At 36.9% G+C, this 21,002-nt stretch overlaps 1 protein-coding gene across 4 annotated transcripts in view; it reads right to left on the minus strand.

Annotated features, from left to right (window-relative positions):
- Positions 1-315: 315 nt before the first annotated feature.
- LOC109050324 (disks large-associated protein 2-like) overlaps positions 316-21,002 on the minus strand; it is a 120,068-nt gene continuing 99,381 nt past the window's right edge. For all 4 annotated transcript variants that reach the window (XM_042777483.1, XM_042777482.1, XM_042777485.1 and 1 more), the window contains 7 exons: positions 14,520-14,579; positions 8,875-9,233; positions 5,788-5,873; positions 5,207-5,610; positions 4,798-4,889; positions 2,863-3,015; positions 316-1,591 (listed from right to left, as the gene is read on the minus strand). In XM_042777483.1, the coding sequence (XP_042633417.1) occupies positions 1,376-1,591; positions 2,863-3,015; positions 4,798-4,889; positions 5,207-5,610; positions 5,788-5,873; positions 8,875-9,233; positions 14,520-14,579 (1,370 nt within the window). In that variant the 3' untranslated portion in view covers positions 316-1,375. The remainder of the gene's footprint in view (positions 1,592-2,862; positions 3,016-4,797; positions 4,890-5,206; positions 5,611-5,787; positions 5,874-8,874; positions 9,234-14,519; positions 14,580-21,002) is intronic.

The following is a 21,002-nucleotide window of genomic DNA, read 5'->3' on the forward strand; positions in this document are numbered from 1 at the left end:
TCAACTGTGCCTATGCTGAGGGCTAAACTTTGGCTTTGTTCAGACAGGCAGCAAAAATCTGATTTATTATTATTAATATTATTATTTTATTTTTAATTTTTTGGAGTCTGATGTTTCCAAACTACATCCATACTGTATGTGGTCTGAAATCAGTTTAAAATCTTTTGGAATGCATCTGAATAGAAAATTAGTTTCTTTTTGGTTATTTTTATGTGTGTCTCTTTATTTTTGTATTTTTTTTCTTTATTTTTTTAAATTATTTTATTATTTTTTGTGACAATTGAGGGACATGTTGTTGGAAAAAAATATGAGATAGGAATGGAAATTATATTTCTAAGCCTTTTATCGCAAAAGTATTGTGTTCCCTCAATAAACATTGCAGTGATTCACAATTTTTTTTGTGTGCTCTTTCGCAAATGTAAAAAAACAAATTTCTTGCGTTGCCCCAAGAAATGTTGCATTCTCTCACAAAAGCACTGGAATATAGCCACCTCATATTATTTCCAACACAAACGTTTTGTGAGCAAATTAAAAATTTCTCAGGGGAACGCAAAAGTTTTTGTGCAAGAACACAAATGTTTAGTGAGAGAAAGCAACATTTTTTAGGGGAAAGCAAAGGTAGTGTGAGAAGTGCAAATGTTTCACAAGAAAGCGCAAAGCTTCAAAGGGAAATGTAAATGTTTTTTTGAGAAAACGCAAAAGTTTTGTAAGAGAATGCGAAGTTTCTCAAGGGAATGCAAAAGTTACATGAGAGAATGCAAAGCTTCTCAGAGGAACGTAACAGAACGCAAAAGTTTTGCGGAAACGTTTTGTAAGAGAATGCAAAGTTGTAGTTTTTTCAAGAGAATGCAAGAGTTTTGCGAGAGAACAAAAAAGCATTGAAATATAATTTTCCATCACCATGTCCCTATGGCTTCATAAAATTCATGTCACGAATAGTGAGTGATTGAGTCAGTGGTCTTGGACAGTATTTGCATGAATGCTAATATAATAATTGCTAATATGAGCTAATCGCTCTCACACATCTCATGGAGGGACTGTTACTTATATTGCAACCGCATCCTAATTGCATCCTAAAAATTAATTATGAAAACCAATTCAGATTTGTGTGCAGTGAACAAAGCCTTAGTTTTGGCCTCTGAATGAACTAAAACTGAAATACAAACTGGGTTGCAGTAGCTGCAGGCCTTGGAGTGCATAGACTGCCATGACCTCTTTGCATTGAGCTCTGTTTGAGGCATATATAAACTCACCACTATTCTCAGCTTAGAGTATATGATGAGCAGAGGAAGAATACTTGTAACAGATGTCAGAATGTGTACGGGCGGAGCAGTGACATGGAGCAGAATGGATGTACCCTGTTGTTATGTGTGTTTCATAAACGTGTTTGGGCTTCAGGGATGTAAATCTCTATGCTGTCGGCCCGCTCTGTAGCTGAGCTCTGACGGAATGAAGCAGCCCGTTTTGCAGCTAGGAGCCTACGGCGGGCCTCTTGCCTCTGTCGGTCCTGCAGATCCAAGGATCGCTCACGCATGACAGCTCCACGACCTTTAGGAGGCCTCTTTGTAACAGGAGGTGGCCATTTTCTTTCCTGAGGTAAAGAAGTAGAGTTTGTTATCCTTTCCTTGGTTTATTAGAATTTCTCAATGCAACAAAACAACTCTGGGGTGTATTCCAGAAAGCATGGTTAACTTACCATCTGTTAAACCCTAAACTCGGGGAATTAACCCCAAACCTTGCTTACTCGAGGTATGTGGTTCCAAAAATGTGTCCCCCCCCCCCCCCGTTTTAACTTTTTTTTCTATATTATAAATAATTAGTAAAACAAACAAATAAGCAAATAAATAAATAAATATAAAACAAATCAAAAACAAACAAAAAAACAACTAATGTTATGTTTCTCCAACATCATTTTTTGCTTATTAGTATGGTTGAATTGGATGACTGAACAGCACTGGTAAATAAAATGTGATTAAATACACAAAGGATTTTGTGTGAACATTTAATTATTGCAGGTTTCTGTAATTTTCAGAATTTTCTGCTTTTCACAGTTTTTTATTCATTTTGAGGAATACTGGATATTGTTTTGCAAGTGAGATGAGTAAATGCATGTGTTTAGTCTAGAACAGGGGTGGCGAACTCCGGTCCTGGAGAGACGCAGCCCTGCAGAGTTCAGCTCCAACCATAATTAAATCTCACCTGCCTGTAGCTTTGTAGTAACCCTTCAGACCTTGATTAGCTTGTTCAGGTGTGTTTAATTAGGGTTGAAGCAAAACTCTGCAGGGCTGCGGCTCTCCAGGACCAACGTTCGCCACCCCTGGTCTAGAATATTAGTCTCATTTAGTAACATTTAGTCAAACATGTTTAAACAACACACACAACACCTCTGCACTTACTCCCGATTTCCCTCAACATGAAAACAGGAGAGCTGTCAGTCAATAAATGGGAAAATAAAGTAATTTTACTAGTTTAACTACTAACTTACTAGTAACCTTAAAAAAAATTTGATTACATAAATGATTACATAACTCACATTACTTGTAATGTGTTACCCGCATCACTGTAAACTACCATTCTAAAGTTTGGAGTCGGTAAGATTTTTTAATGTTTTTGAATGAAGACTCTTATGCTCACCAAGGCTGCATTTATTTGATCAAAAATACAGTAAAACAGAAATATTGTAAAATATGATTATAATAACTGTTTAAAATAACTTTTCTATTTGAATATATTTTAAAATGTAATATATTTCTGTATTGACAAAGCTGCATTTTCAGCATCATTACTCCAGTCTTCAGTGTCACATGATATATATATATATATATATATATATATATATACAGTCTGTGATGCTCCATGTACCTTCTTCTCTGGACTCTCCACTATCCTCCACTCATTAGTCTTGATTTGCTGCAGCTCATCAAACTTGGCAGTGACATCATCGATGGAGAGCTGCAGGAGATCCCAGAAGCCAGCCAGGTCCTGAGCCGTGGGGCGTGGCATAGCGCTGGGGTCCTGCACAAAACCATTACATGTCACACACTCCTCACAAACATAAACAGCAGTTATGATTTACAGTTATTCTACTCATAAGTTTACACACCCCTTGCAAAATCTCAGGGATCTTAAAAAAAAAAAAAAATATATATATATATATATATATATATATATATATATATATATATATATATATATATATATATATATATATATACACACACACACACACATCTAAAAATAAGAGGAATCATTACAATGCATTTTGTTATTTATTCATGTCTGTGCTGATAAAGCTATTTGACATATATGCTTATAATTGCAACGTGTACATGTTTTTACTCTGTTTAGCTGATAGTTGTGAGTCTCTAGTTTGCCCTGAGCAGTAGCTGTCTGCTGTTTTTGACACAAATCCTCTGGGTACAGTAAGTTCTTTTGATTCTCAGCATGCGCTGCACGTTTGAGATCTTCCCCACTGTGGCGCAGTGATATCGAGATCCAGCTTCGCCACTCAGGACAAGTGAAGGACTCATACACTGTCACTTATCACAAACACCAATGAGCAGGAGGCAAGGCAGATATGTAAACTTTTAAAGAACATAATGTGTTTCATTTCAGTTATTTTGGCTTTTTCAGGTTCATGTAAAATAATAATAATAATAATATAAAAACATATGAGAAAGGGGTGTAAACTTAGGACCCCTTGAGGAATCAAATCAAATAAGGATCCTTATCACTATTTACACATCACTGCACCAAGTGCCATGAATTAATAAATTATCATGAATAATCACTAGAGGTCACTATAGTCCAGCTTCACTTATCCAAACAATGAATACTTCACAGCGTCATGTACAGTTCACATTAGCATTAAAATACCACAATAAAATGTTGTATTTTTAAAAAGGATGGATGTGTATTGAAATGGTTGGATGTGTTATTTATATAATTGTCATTGTTGTGTTTATAATTATCTTAATTTGTGTAAAATTAGTTATATGTTTGTAAATTTAATGATAGAATATTTGCTATTTATTCTGGCTACATCCTCTCTTCTCTGTTTATGATGCTTCGCTAAACTGTTCAGTCTCTTGGAAGCTCGTACTAGAGAGGACAAGCTGGTCTCTGCCTGTCCAGGTGATTGTATTACAACATCCTTCATTTCACAATCTCCAGAGAGAAAGAGAGAGAGAGAGGAACAATCACTGACCACTAAACAAACCCTTTAAAGTGTCATTCAGCCCACCAACTACCAATTAATGTCAGGATCTTTTACACTCACACAGCTTGAAACCGGTTAAAGCTCCTTTCAGGCTGAAATTATATTTAGTGGAGATGACCCTGCAACTAATCAATGTGTAATTCAGTCAGCTAGAGACAAAAATGCACAATACATTTAGACCTGTTATAGAATAATATATTGCTTTAGCAAGTTTTGATCAAATTTGATACATTTTTAAACTGTCAGTGTGGAAAAAAGTCTACTTAAATATATTTTTGATTAAAATAATATCTTGCACAAGGTTCCTTCTCAGTTTTATTGGGTTTTAAGGATCTTTATGAAATAATAAAAAAAGTGAACATTATAAGATGCTGAAAAGCTAGTATTTAACCTTGTTTTCCCCTAAAACAAAGACTTCAAGAATGCAAGGCAAACACTTACAAATACTTTTTGATGAACTGCCTGTCAAAGAGGCAAACTGAATCTTTTATGACAGAACTGGTGCATGGTTGATGTATTTTATGATGCAAAAGGAGCATTAAAGTATATCTCATGGGGATCGTAGAAATGCCACATACCAAATTTTGCTGACACAACCAGTAAAACTGCTGGAATTTCTGGGACATGAGGAGGTGAGCGCTGCCCACAGCACTCCGGATCTTCCCAAGAACTACAAAACATTATTAGATAGAAAAATATACACAATCATATATATATATATATATATATATATATATATATATATATATATATATATATATATATATATATATATATATATATATATATATATATATATAACTTTAAATATAATAATTTCATGTATTTATATATTTCTGGTATAAAATTGACCAATGTGAAATACCGATTATATGTACACAGTTTTGTTTGAAATTATATATAGATAGATAGGTAGATGGATGGATAGATAGATTGTGTTGGTTTAGACTCATTATGTGTTTTTGTTTTCTTGATGCCTGCACTCACTCTCCTCCGACAGGTCGTGCTCCTCAGCCTCACGTTCCATGTCTTTGCACCATCCCTCCATACGTTTAGTCTCTCTGTGCAGAAGCTGCATGAACCAGCTGCCATCGTGGCGGAGGGGCGACACACGGCCGGACTCGGCTGCTTCAAGAGAGGGCTCCACCAGCCAGGGTTCAGGCTGCGGACTGGGCGGCCCACTGGAGGGCCTGTAATCCTCACGGTAGCTAAAAAGGCCCTGTGTGCGTACAGTCCGAACCATGTTGTACTGTGTGGGTGTACTGGGTTCAGAATGCCGGTGAAATCCTCCAAACTGCAGACTCTTGTCTTCGGTCGAAGGAAACCCTTCCAACTCCAAATCAGCCTGAACTGCCGTCGTCACACTGTTAGACCGTTTAAAGCGGCCAAGTCTGAAAATTAACATAAGAGTGACAATTTCAAAGAGAGCAGCTAATGTTTTTACACACAGAAAAGTGCTATCTATATTTATTATTTCACTTAACTTATTTTTCTGAGCTATTGGTCTTAAAATGGTTAATAGTTCAGTATAACCTTAGTTCTGTGAACCAAATTTCCTATAAACTTACCTCTTCTCATCCTCAACCTGGATACCCACAGACTGATACTGTGGGAGACCTTTACTATCTGTCTCAGAATCTGTGGCTGCTTCCACCTGAAGAATAAGAAAAGGAAGAGATAAAAAGGAGAACCGACTGAATGAGAATATATATTTAATAAATAGGTCTGAGGTGAACCAGAGAAGTAAGAAAATGTAGCTGCAAGCTGCAATTATGGGGCCAAAGACGCTAAGATTATGCACACTGCATTAAGCATGATTCAAAGAAATAAAGCACTGTGACTTTTATGTCAGTTATTGTAAAGTTTGCAATTTAACCATTACAAGTTTTGACAAGCAAGGGTGTGTTTTCATGTTAAGTTTCAATTTAATGTTGAAAGGGTGAAGTTGTGGCCTAATGGTTAGAGAGTTTGACTCCTAATCCTAAAGTTGTGGGTTTGAGTCTCGGGCCTGCAATACCACGACTGAGGTGCCCTTGAGCAATATGCGAAAGTGTTGTTTTAAAACTTCTGATCAATACGGTCCTAAGATTATTTGACCTACATTTTTAAAAGATCAAATAAAGGCTGTTGGAGAAGTTTCAAAATTGTAAAAAGTGGAAAATCTAGTCGGTTGGAAATTGGAACAACCTGTATGACTGATGGCATGGATCAAGAATTGACAGAATAATAATTGACTCTTGGTCTAATGGTTTTAAGAAGATCCATTGTTCCTGTTAAAGCATTTCAGACTCCAAATTTGCTATGATATAAGCTGAGAGTGTTGTTCAATATGACCCTATAGGGATTGCCATTGACTCCCAACCAGTCCAAACAATAATAACAAAACTAACAGATACAAAATGGGCTTCACACATTCAGTGAGTAAGTATATAAGTGTCAAGGCAATGCTTACAAAATAAAACAATATTGCTGAAGTAATACAATGTCCTTTGGGTGGCAGGAACACATTAGCACAGACCCAGAAAAGAAAACAACAGCTCAGAGGCACACATATGGGACTTCCCTTAAAGAGCTGTCATTTCACAGACACTTTGTTATCTGAAGCGATTTATAGCACACTTGCTATATGGACAGCCCCCTAAAGCAGCCTGCTCAAAAGCCCCATGGAGACACGGTATCCCAGTATCATGTTGGGGGTAACGCATTAAAAGTAACTTGAGTTATGTAATCAGATTCCTTTTTTTTCTTTTCAAATAACTAATTACTTTCAAATTTACAAGAAGGTGTTCATTTTTCAGTAAAATAATGTCAGTTACTTTGTTTTCCCATTAATTGACGAGAGAAATCAAGAGTAAGTGTGTTGTGTGCGATGTGTAAACATAATGGTTGCATGCATTTATTCATCTCACTTGCACAAAAACAGATTCAGTATTCCTCAAAATGAATAAAAACAGTGAAATGCAAACAGTGAAAAGAATATGACACAAACCTGCAATAATTAAATGTTAACACAAATATCATTTATGTATTTTATCCCATTTTATTAACCAATTTCTTTGCTACTGACCTTTAATGACCCAATTCAACCATACTAATAAGCAATTATATGATTTATTTATTTATTGTTGAAGAGTGTTGAACTTTATTCTCCTGTGTCCTATTCTTCATGCAGTTCAGAGTGGCAGCACAGCTGAAATGTTTGTTTGAGATGCGCCCTCTACTGTACAGATGTACATTTACAATTTCTTTAGCCTGAGGCTTATTCATTTCACTTCTGGTGTGAAAGGGCTTTACATTTGCTAAATATATATATATATATATATATATATATGCACTGCTAGCAACCTGTTACAGTCCATGAATGTTCACAATACTTTTCCTAGACTGTAACCAAGCATTGCAGATATGATTTATTGCTTAGTATAAGCCTTTCATACAGTAAATGGGCCTTCCTCTGATTCCTTATTTCCTTATTTTGTATTATTATTACTTCTGGTAGTGACAGCTAGTTTCTTCAGCATCCAGAGTAATGCTGTAGTCCCTGTAAATTGCATCATGAACATACAGTGATGCATTTTAAACAAGTTCAAAATCTTCTGGAGGTTTATGACTTATTGATGATTCATTTTGTATCTCTCATCTAGTGTTGTAAACACAGAAGTCTTTAAAATCATGGCTAAAATCATCTAAACTCACTAAAACGCATCTATAATTTGAATTTATTCTCACCTCCAAGGGGCCAAATACTGATGCTGTTTACATATATAGTTTAGTATTTATATCCACACGTTTTTGTTCAGAAATGGTAAGGTTTAGCAGTATAGGTGGTTGTGTTTGATGCTCTAAAATATAAATTTATAAAGGAGAGATTTCCCAAAAAATAAAAATTCACCAATATGTCATTCCAAACCTATACAAACAAGCCTCTTTGGTTCTTGAGTCTCAAGCAGGCACGTTTGAGCTTTTAATTTGATATGCTTTATATATGTGCATTAATCAATGTTTATATGTGAATAAAAGGCTAAATTAAATGGTTATCATATAAATTGATTGTGTCTTTTTAGACGCCTTGGATTAAATGCCTTGGACTTTACAATCTCTTCAAGTGTCAAAGTTTTGGTGGAATAGACTTCCAATAGATGGACATAAATCTCTCAGGAAAAAAATAAAATCTTAATTTGTATTTTTGATGAATGAAAGTCTTACAAGTTTGGAATATCATGAGGGTGAGAAAATGACGACAAGGTGCAGCAGTGTCAAGTTTAACAGTCGGGTGGTTTGAGTTCCGGATTTAGCTAAATAAGTCATTCCAGCCTTCATGGATTTGCTTGTTAATGATCGATAGCTTTATAGGTGTAATCTTTTCTTCATCTCTACAACTGCATGCTGCGGTTGACTGTTGGTCCTGTGTAGGAACAAGCTCACAGAGAGAAGCAGCATCATTAATCTTTGGTTCATGGTCAATCTGCAATCTCATCTTCTCTGCCACAGAATCTGGCTATATGAGGAGCCTTTGTGTGCAATTTCTGGGTGGGTGAGTCACTGTCTAAATGTTGCCAGCTATTTTTGGATTTGAGGCGAGACACAAAGCCGTTGGGTTTACAAAGAGGCAGTGACCAACTGAGTCAATTTTTAAAACCTTAAGGGAGGTTTACCTGTATCCCGATAGAAGAACGTGGAGTCTTGAGGTATTCCTCTGCTTTAGACACCAGGATGGCCTTATCGCAGGTCTGAACAGAGCTGTAGCTCCCCGCAGAAGTGAGGCGCTTGGATGCGGTTTCCATTGTTAGGGTCACCGCCTTTGCGCTATCCAGGCTGTCGGCGGAGTTGTAGATAACCCGGCCGAGGCTATCCGGTGCCCAAATCACTCCCCGTGACGGCCGACCCTCGTGGTACGCATCCTGCATCGACTCTGTGCTGCTCTGGGCTGTTACAGAAATCAGCGGCTTAGTGGTGGAACGAGGAGGAACAGGTGGAGGAGTCTTCTTGTAGTCAGGTGTATATGTCACTACCGCTGTAAAGAAACAGATGAACGATGCATTAGATTTGAGAGAAAATAAAACACTTTCAGGAGTCGGTGTGCTAGGTGTTTAATTGTAAACTTCAAAATGATAGCTGTAGACCAAGGATCCTCAAATCTGGCCCACGAGATCCACTTTCCTGCAGAGTTTAGCTCTAACCCTAATCTCCAGCATCACTAGAAAGTTACAGGTAGTTGAGTTTGATCAGATAGAAACTCAACCTTCAGCACAGTGGTTTAGCGGATGTCTGATCTTCGACTCTTCTAGGCGCCTTTTTAAAGATACACTATGCAACCTTTGGCCCTCTATCGGTTGAGGCATAATACTTTCATAATTACTGTATGCAAGTTGTGCATCAGCTTTGCTTGCAGATGAATCTGATGCCTTTGCTCATGGTTACAGATTATCACCCTATCAATGCAAATCTTACTAACAGCATTAAAACTTTCCCAATAACAAAAGACGGATATCTTAAAAAAAAAAGAAAGGAAACAAAATAACATGACGTAGGGTAAAGCAAAGTCATGGCTTGCAAGAAGGGTTTAAGTTGTATTCTCGCTAATTATTTAAATTTTGTTAATTTCCAACAAAAAAGTTAGTGTACATAGTGTAGCTTTAATAAGGTAAGCAAGGGAACACCACAAGCTACCAGGATAAATCAGGAATAATGTGTATAGTGAGTAAACTGGACATTCCAGTGCTCGAAATGAGCTGGTACTCTGCAATTCTGTGCAGATTGTATTCACGGTATCTGTATTTTTCCTGCGACCCAGCAGGTTTTCTCTTTTGTTCTGGCTTGACAATGCAGTCTCACTAGACAAAGACTGTTTGTCTTGCAATGTTTTGACTATCCACATTAAATCTGAAGCATACTGTAGCTTAATCTGGCAAAGAATAAATCATTCTGATTTGATTTTAAGGAATGTTTAGAATGGGGCAATACCCTGTGCATTAAAGGTATTAGTTTGGCAAACATATCTCATTTACTTTCAACCAACTTCCATGAACAAAATTCTTGAATGTTTAAAACATTCAATGTCATAAAAAGACAATTGTTTTCCCCCAGCAAGCAAATAGGTTACACTTTATTTCGATATTCCTCTTTAGACATTTTACTAACTGTAAGTAACTTTGCAACTACATGTCAACTAACTCTCATTAGAATTAGTAGACTGTCAGGTTCTGGTAAGAGTCAGAATAACATTTCTCAGAGACTGACATCCCTATTCTTCCTTTAGACAATCAGAAGATTTTGAGGTGCTTTCTGCCTGTCAATCATTTTACACAATCATTGAGCAGCCCATATATGGAAAGCAGGAAGAAAAGAGTGAGAATCAAGAAGAATGTGTAATGCCATAAATAATTTCATGGCAGTTGTCAGTTTGTCTATTTTGCTACAGCTGACAGCACTGAGATGACGTGCTGCTGCTCTCCTGCTCCAGTCAGTTCTGCGTTGTACAACCCAACCCTGGTGCTAATCCAGTTTAATTCTTTGAAGGCAATTAAGTCTAGGAAGAATCAAGCTGCGCTTAAAAAATAAATAAATAAATAAATAAATTCTAAAGAAGGAATTACAGACCTAGTGCATGACTTTGCACCACCTCAGTGTGGTTAAATGTAACAATATACATATGATATGATGTACATCAAAACCATGGACTGCAAATAGCCCACTATTATAAAACTGCTGAATGAGTCACAGACTGAAGGGAAAAATGTGGGAGAGAGATGTGTTATTCATACAGAGGAGTAAAACACTTCTAAAAATAGAGGGTTGTGTAAGAGAGGAACACAATAATCCATTCATAACCTGTTGTATTGATGCTCGGTGTCATAATTCATTCTGTCATCAGCGTGTCAAACACTTCATCAGATGTGATTAAAAAGAAAACTCTCAGAGCAAGAGAATATGACTCATACTGTATCTTCAGCCCCTCTCTGGAAGCGTGGAAGATTTCAAACTGAAATATGTAATTTTTTGAATGTTAAACTACTTTCTCACAGCTATATGCCGAGACAACCATGCTGACACACAAAGCAACACTGAAACGGACTGGTTTTACATATATAAATATATTTGATACATTTTCACACTGCATTCTTTTGAATCATAATAAAACATCTGTTGCAGGACTCATCACTGTACATCTGAACTCTTCTATGACCAATGGCAGATGGTTGAGGAATGTTCAGAAAATATTTATTTATTTATTTATTTTGGAACTGAACAGCACTTCAGTTTAACAATATAATGAATAATGTTGACATAATAATATATCATATTTGTTGCCATTTAATTAATACATTATCAATATTGTATACATAAAACATGCAAGGTGTGTTTAAACATGAAATTATATTTTTACTAACTGCAAAAAAAGTTATATTTATATATTATTTAAAATAATAAGTGTGAGTAAATGATTAATTGAAAAATTAATTTGAGTCTCTTTAAGAAAAGAACAGTTTTATGAAAAATAAAACAACACCATGAACACTTCACATTTCATAAACAAAATTATTCTAACGATTTTTATTTTGCATCTGTTAAGGTGTGGTTACAATATAGCATATAATATAATCCATCGTCTATTTTCAGTAGTGTAGCGATGTAAAAAGCACAATTAAACCCCTTTTAAACCAAGCAGCTTTTTGTTGGTCAGCGTGGCGAATTCAAATCTGTGTGGGGAAATATTTTGCCCTCACATAAAATTCCCAATCACTGAGATTTGAATTTCACCTGAAAAAAATTGCCAACCAACGTTTATTGTGACTACATTTTCCATCCTCACCTCTCTAAATGGTTGTAAAAATATGAATTTACATGTACAGCCTACAAATACTGCGGGCAAAATCTATACACACACATTTAACAATTATACAAAATCATGAAAATCCTTATGTTGTCAGGATTTTGGACTATTCTGTGCCGTGTTTTGCCCTCGTTTCTGTTCCTGTTTTTCCTTATTTGGTCATGTTCCTGTCCTAGTTTAGTTAATTAGTCATTTTGTACACCTGTGTTCCCCTGTTTGCCATGTGTTTATTAGCCCGAGTCTGTGCTGTCTGTCTTTGTCTGAGATTGTAGATCTACCCCTGAGTCTCCTGGGGGTCTTGTGTTAAGCCTTCTACACACTGCACGATTTTAGCAGTCCTATAAGATCATTGCTGGTCACACTGTGTGACGTGGATCTAATAAACTTGGGTACGACATGCATGTAGACTATATGATGATGACACCTATTGACTCGTAGGCTACGACACATGTTTCTATAGAAGAATAAAACGTCATTAGCATGCGCTAGTGGTAACAAAAAGAGCATAATGAATCACACGTTGACAGTTGTAGTTTTATGTGTGCTGAAAAAAAGTGGAAGTGGCGAAAGAGGAAGGAATAAGAGCTTGAGGTAAGCAGTTTTATGTTTTAGCGCCATGTCATGTTGATTTCATGTCGCAATTTTATTGGTTGGTCAGTAAACATGGGTTGTAACTGCAAACACATTGTGTGATGATCATGCTGAGTTTCTGACACTGCCAGAAAATTATCGTAGGCTATCTTTGGTTGCAAGACTGTGACAACGGCTGTATTTGAATCTCTCTCACTGTACGACATACGACCACCGATTAGGAGCCATGATCACAGAAACTGCCACGATTGTTTCACGATGCCAATCTTTCGTCTGGGACAGCCGAAAATCGTGCAGTGTGTGTCTCGGGCTTTACCCGTTGGATTATTGGCTTAAAAGACTTTTGTGAGTTTACGCCTTGTATCCTCATTCCTCGCTCCTTGCATTAGGGTAGTGTGTCATGTCTGAGTGTGGACCGGTTTATTTTATAAAGTTTATAAAAAAAAAAAAATTTCTCAGATCTGAGAAAGCAATGCATTGTTCATCTTGAATAGCCCAGTTTTCTCTCCAAAAGCCCAGTGTGCCAGTGAAGGGCTGCTGTCTGATTTGGTATCTTGGCAACAGCTATCAGAGGGGTATCAAATGCCAAAGAGGTGCTAAACACAGAAACAAAAGATAGTAGGCATGATCAAAATACAAAGCACAGAACTGGTTCTTTCCAAAAAAAAATATATATATATTTGTATTGATACATTTATGTATGATATGTATACAAAGTCATATATATATAATATATATATATATATATATATATATATATATATATATATATATATATATATATAATTTTTTTTGTGACCTTTAGAAACATGAGGGAAGTCATGTATAATGATCATTTATTTATATAATCTCAGATGCATGTGTATTCTCCTTTACAAACACACACTTCTGTTGCTGAAAGCCTCAGGCTGGATCCCGGGATTTCAGTCTGCAATGACATTACTGAACTAATTAAACACTAATTAACATATTTGATACTATAGCAGTGTTATGTGTTTTGCCTAAACTTGTGCATAGCACATAAGGTTCTGAACTGAATCTTGAACTGTTTATTAGCGCATGTGTTAAGCTGTGTGTTCTGCATTTTAATGCCAGCTTGAATGAGTTATAAAACTTTCAGCGTGACTGTTTAATCAACAACAGATGTTCAGTTTCCAGTAAAATCAGCTATTCAGTGCATGATAAGAGACCGTAAAACAGCAGCCCAGTGATATAAGACCAGATATTCTGATGATGTGTGTACAGAGCCTTATCAGCATTAGTGACAATTTTCCTAGGAAAAAAAAGCTGAGTATCGGCGGGGGGTGGGGGGGGGGCTTTACTGTATTTTAATGTTTTATTGTTTCACCTTGCTTGGTTTTGTTGCTTTGTTTTTTTTTGTCTTGCCTTGCATTCCTTTGCTTTGTTTTCTTTCGTTGGTTTGCCTTTTCTTGCTTTGCTTTGTTTAATTGTTTTGCCTTGCCTTGCTTTGTATTTTTTGTTTTATTGCTTTGATTTGTTTTTTTGTTTAGCCCTGCCTTGCTTTTGCTTTGTTGTGGTGTTTTGCCTTTGCTTGCTTTGCTTTACTGTTTTGTTTTGTTTTCTTGTTTTGCCTTGCCTTTCTTTGCTTTGTTTCACTGTTTTGCCTTGCATTTCCTTGCTTTGTTTTGCTTCATTTTGATTTGTTTTGTTTTTGTTTTGGCAGTCCAGACTTCAGATCAGCTTGCATCTTCACTGTGTGGTAAAGACTAGTTTTGACATTTTGTTTTGTATTTCAAGAGAAAAGGTCATTTAAGTTTGGAGCGACATGAAAATCTGAGAGGGTCTGAGTGGGCATGACACTTCTGAACAGTCACACACTATGTGGTATGGCTTCACTGGGATGTGTGGCTTTACCTGGAGTTGGAGTTTCTGTTCGATCCACACTACAGGCAGCAGGGAGACGAAACTGGATCCCTGAAAAGAACAAAAGTTATAAGTAGATCTTGCATTAATCAAATTGTGTTTAGACACAGTCACTGCACCCTGTCTCCAAAGATTTCATATTCATTAAAATCAATAAGACATTTTAACAATACAATATTGAAGTGAAAAATATTATGTGAACAATATTATACAATCTGACACCAGTTGTTTGGGTCTCCAGATATCTTCACTAGTGCATTTGTCCTATTAAGTAATTAATTTTAAAGCAAATGTTTACAAAAGCCAATTAAGCTATTATCATTGGTGTCATATTGTTAAAAGTGAACAAAGATACATACATTTAAAATGTCACATGTATTTAAAACAACCAACAGGCCAGAACATTTAGTTATGAATAAAGCAGTTTCTAAGCACTTTTTCTTTATGATTTTCTCACCATTATCTTTAATGTAGCTCATGATGCAAACATTAGTTTAATTTTACCCTTGTGAAAAATAAAGTAAACTTTAGCATAATTTTTAAAAGATTGCCTATTATGGAAAATACATTTCAAAAATATACTTAAGTGCAAAATGAACATAATTTTTTTTTAGACTCTTACTTGCAGGGAAATCGCCATTAAATGGAATTGGATTATATTTTAATATAGTTTAAATTTATATTAAATGCAATCAGGTGAAATTTATAGCGTCTTTGACTCACTTAAGGACATATCTTTATGTAAATTCATAGCTACTTCCATTGTCTCCATAGTCAAAATGCTCCACCAAATGTACTGTCAAGCATTTATAGTTTAACCAACTTAATGCTTACATATAGTTCAAATTATAATTATGTATTTCACATGTGCTTTAGAATGCTAGTAAAAAAAATGTGTACTACTTTAAAGCATGACAAAAGATAAAGAAAAAAAGTATGCTTTACATTACATTACATTACAAAGTGCATTTTTTAAATGCGAAACATTATGAAAGTAAACTCTCTAAGTATACTTGTGTGGCATTCTATTTAATTGACATTCCATTATCTGCAAGTGCATTTTTTTTTTTTTTTTTTTTAAAGATTTGAAGTACACTATTAGTACAATTAAAGGGTTACTTCACCGCAAAATGAAATTTTTGTGTCATTAATCCCCCATGTCGTTCCAAACCCGTAAAAGCTTCATTCGTCTTCGGAACACAATTTAAGATATTATGGATGAAAAACGGTATGCTTGAGACTGTCCAATAGACGTCCAAATAAATAACAGTGTCAAGGTCCAGGAAAGTATGAAAAGCATCGTCAGAATAGTTCATCTGCCATCAGTGATTCAACCGTAACATTATGAAGCGAGGAGAATACTTTCTGTACACGAAGAAAACAAAAATAACAACTTTATTCAACAATTCCTCTCCTCTGTGTCTCTCCAAATCAGTGTAGCTTCGTGTACAAAAAGTATTCTCGTCGCTTCATAACGTTACGGTTGAATCACTGATGGCAGATGGACTATTCTGACGATGCTTTTCATACTTTCCTGGACCTTGACACTGTTATTTATTTGGCAGTGTATGGGACAGTCTCAAGCCTACTGGTTTTCATCCAAAATATCTTAAATTGTGTTCCGAAGAAGAACAGAGCTTTTACAGGTTTGGAACGACATGGGGGTAAGTGATTAATGACAAAATTTTCATTTTGGGATGGAGTATCCCTTTAAGCATGCTTCTTTTTCACAAGGGTATTGTCTCCTCCAGTATGCCAAATAAAATGATGCTCAGATCCAGTTCATGTAAATAGCATCATATACTGTACATCAATTGTAGTTGTGTTTAAAAGGAAAAAGCTGCAGCATATGGCGCTTGGTCATTTGCCAACTTGGTAAGAAAACCATTGAAAACCAAACCATTATTATATACACTTTAAAACACAATTTCATTTTATTACACATTTTAGATTGTAAATGATATTTTTAAACCAAAGCAAGTTCAGAAAGTAAATAAAATGAACAATGAAGGCAATGGATTCTAATAATAATATTAATAAGGCAAAAAAGTATTTTAAACATATTCAAAATTTAAGATTTAACTAAATTCATGCCATGAATGAATTTGCAAAACATTAAAATAAGTTAAATGAAAAAGTTTCTATAAAAAAGTGAATCACCAACAAACTAAATGACATTTGTACAAAATGAATTTCTTTATGATTTGTTTCTATAGTCTGTTTAAATTAAACTAAATTAAAATGTAGCAATAAAAAGGTAATAAGCATGTAACTTATATAATGACTACATTTCCACAAAAACAACAGTCTAAATGAAATACATGATCATTCAAAGGTATTGAATCAGTATCAGATTTCAGTTCCAGTGCTTCCATAACTGGAACTGGGGTTAAAATTCACCATAATGCCAGGTCATTCACTGAAGATTCCAGTAAGAGCGTCGCTTGATCCTGAACGTTTCGTCTGGGACGTCCTTATCATGTGTGCATGGACTCTGACAGTGTGGAAGGTGATATGCTTAATAACTGTGATGAAATGGATGAAGGATGATGTGAGACACAGGAACAAAAGTAGGCCTACATCAAGACATTTGCACCAGAATGTTTACCTTACGGTCTTTTCTTCTGCAAACATCCTCTAAGCTAAACGTATGAAACAGTATACAAAAGGAAATTATAAATGTTCCAAAAACGTATTTGCTTAAGTGTCACATGACCAAGATATAAATATTATTATTTTATATTTAGAATCCTATTTTGTGTACAGATATTTTTGGTTAGTCCAATCAAATAATAGGTCTCAAGATGGTTGATAAATTTCCCATTCAATGCTCACTGCATTGTGGGATACAGTCCCTCATATATGTGCTCGGTTAAAAGCTACATATTTCATCAAATGTACAGTGGTCATCTAGATATTCCATGCAAATAGTAATTTTGCATACTGTGCACTGTATATTTACTGTAGTACAAGTAGGCTACCCAGATAGCACACATATGTCTGCAAGATGTCTGTTAAAGATCACTTAATCGGGAAAACGTCTTTAAGATGTCAGTTTTCCATACATTCTAAATCATAAACATCTTAAAGTGGCATCTCTTGTAGATGAATTGCAGATGAGCAAACACTCTAAAAAAAAAAAAAAAAAAAAAAAAAAACCTCAAGTAGATGTCTCTGTAATGTACGTGTGCTATCAGGGCAGTAAACATATTACTTTCCTAAAGGATAGTTCTGGTTCTTAAATCTCATTGGATGAGCAATGTTCAAAACCACTGAAATAAAAAAGAGTTTGTCTGACAAATTTAAACAGCCTACAGTTCTTACTTGATGGAACAACTGCTCACCGCCTAACATCATGCCTAAACACAATAACTCCACCAACTGGTAAAATCATAAGTGATGGATTAAGAACTCCCTACACAGATAGTATAAATGTGTGTGTTGTATAAATAGTACTCATTAAATGAAGTATGTGGAAGTCTCACCTATCAGTTGATTTCCAGAGTGTGAAATTAGCATATTGCTAAGCTAACAAGGACAACATGGTCTTATAGTAATAGTAATAAAATAATGCACAAATATATATATAGTTGATATAATCTATCACCACTACTGTGGTATACTACTGTATCCAAAAACTAATATTTAAAAGCTTGGGGTCAGTAAGATATTACTATTTTAAAATTGTAATAATATTATTTATGCAATACCTCTGTTTTACTGTATCTTTGATCAATTAAATGCAGCCTTGGTGAACATAAGAGACTTCTTTCAAAAAACATTGCAAAATATTTATTTTTGATATCAATCCCACTTTGTCTACCATCTTGGATCATTTATTTCACTGCATTATTTAGGAAAAAATGCTATAATGTGACTTCTTTGAATTCTGATTCATTTCTCTGATTCCAACAGACTTGTTCACATGTTTCAGTGATACTTGTGTGGTGGATCAGACGTATGGTAAATGAATTAATGATTGAATAGATGGGTTGATACACAGAAGAATCAGTGACTACAGGTAGGTGGATGGAGAGAGAGGTGTCAAGTCTAGTCCATCAGAGCTGTAGAGGTGGAGGTGGAGGATGAGTTTGCACACCTCACCTCTTGGTGGAGATCTGAAGTTAGAGCCTGATGACCTTTTTTTCTCAACAAACATACATACATACAGTGGCAATGCCCCCATGAATGTAGAGTAGATGTCATCATAGTATAGCGCTCCAGTTACAAACGTAACCTTTGTTCCCTGAGATAATGGGAACGAGTGTTGCATTTCTGACGCTTGGGGGAACTCTTTTTTTCTCCGAATAAAGAAACCTGTCATTTCAACCCTCCAAAATGGGCAGAACTCATTGCCTACATAAGTTGGTGCTAACTGCCATTTCATCAGAATCTTTCGACTGGGAAGCGGCAGCATCAACCTGCATGCAGCAGTATAGCATGGCAGGGCATGTCATGCTCATTCCCATTTTCTCAGTGAACAAAGGTTACATTATAAACAGAGTGTTTCCTAACAAAATGGCCCCTCACATTGTGTTTTTGAAGCTTGGGGGAATGATTAACCATAGCACTGTGCTATAAGCACAAAACGGAAGCTGTCCTGCAAGCCCAGCTCTAGGGCACTGCCCACATTTAAGCGGACAAGATCCATGCCTGAAGGGCAGGGAAGTCCAGGTTATTAAACCTAGCAAAACTAGACCGTGACAACCAGCCTGCTCCCTTGCAGCCTACTCCCAGGGTTATCACATCAACTATCCAGCGGGATAAGCTCTGCTTCATAACAGGCAGCCCTTTAGAGCAGCCTTCGAATCACACAAATAGCTTCTCTGACTGCCAATATCAGCTACAGCACTCTACAAAAGTCCCTATAGTTCCTTCTTCCTACTGACTGGCTGGCCACAAGGGGATGGTTTTCCACAATAGTCTCCACATATACAGCTTTTGTAAAAAGGAAAGAATGGTCACTGCCTCACAACAGGATGGGTCTTAGTTTCAGACTGCACACCAGTCAGAGAAGATGGACCATTTAAGGGTATAAAGGCGCTTTGAAGATGGCGCTCTGGCCTATGTTATAGTGTTGGCTACTTTCACTGGGAGCTGTAAAGGCTCCTGTCAAGGGGCCACAAATGAAGGCTCTACAACTCAGTTTGGGGATGCCACAGGAAACACCTTGCTTGAGAGAGAAGGTCTTTCCTCAATGGAACTGGCCAGGGAGCTGTCAATGACAGCTGAATCAGGTCAGGGAACCACGACTGGCTTCTCCAGAGTGGAGCAACCAGTAGAGCTGAGCATCCAGTCTCTCTGATCTGATCTGTCTGATGAGGGAGCAGAGTGACCGTGAGAAAGGCAAGGCAATGAGAGTTGTCTTCTGAAGTGATGAGGTCAACCTCTGCCTTCCCAAGGACCTCCAAATCATCTGAACCATTTAGGGGTGAAGTCTCCATTCTACAGCATGTACACCGCGCTCAATGAGCCCAGGATGCACTGAGCACATAGGAGGAGGCCACAGCTGAGACACTGCAAAAGCAAAAGCATTCCAGATGCCAGACATGGGATGGAACACAGATTTTCAGCCAGTACTGCAGGGGCCGCATGTGGAGCAGTCCTAGCAGTATCACAGGGGATGTGGCTGCCATCAGGCACAGGATCCTATGGAACGTTTTGAGGGGAAGGAAAGCCCCTATTTTGAAAGATGCTGTTTTGGAGTGAGTCAATAACTGCCCCCAGAAAACCAATACACACCTGCTGGGAGATAGACAACCCTTGGCTGAATTGATTCTGAGCCCAGGAAGCTCCAGGTGGCCGAGAAGCAGCGACTTGTGAGCACACAACTCATGTTCTGACTGGGTTAAAACTAGCCAGTCATCGAGGCAATTCATGACACAGATTCCCATCTGTCTCACACTTAGTAAAAGTGCATGAAGCCAGGGACAGGACGAATGGAAGGACTGTATATATTAAACCATCTCCTTGAATGCAAATCTCAAGAATGGTCTGTGATGGATTGTAATTTGGATAAGAAAGTCAGCATCTTTCAGATCCACTGATAAAAAACAGTCCTCTGGGCAAAGGTGCGATTCAGGAGCCTGAGATCGAGGATGGGTCCACCATCATTCTTTGGAATGAGGAAATGGCGGCTGTAAAAGCTTGACTCGCTGCTCTCTGGTGGGACCATTCCGATGGCTCCCTTCACCAGCAGACACTATACTTGAATGTGAGCATTGTTGTCCTGAACCGAAGTCTGGACCACACCTTTGAAACGGGGAGATCTGTGAGCAAACTAAAATGAGTAGCCTCGTTTTAGAGTTTGCAGAACCCAATTTGGCATGCCTGGGATGGCTTCTCAAGACTGCAGCCGGGCAGCAAGGGGTATGAGGTTTTCAGGTGGCTTAAAATCCACTGGGTCTGGACCAGACTTGTCCATGGCTTGGAGGTGCATGGCCTGGAAAAATTGGAAGACAGCTGTGGATTAGA

The sequence above is a fragment of the Cyprinus carpio genome, chromosome A20, assembly GCF_018340385.1.
Source record: "Cyprinus carpio isolate SPL01 chromosome A20, ASM1834038v1, whole genome shotgun sequence".
Taxonomy (NCBI): domain Eukaryota; kingdom Metazoa; phylum Chordata; class Actinopteri; order Cypriniformes; family Cyprinidae; genus Cyprinus; species Cyprinus carpio.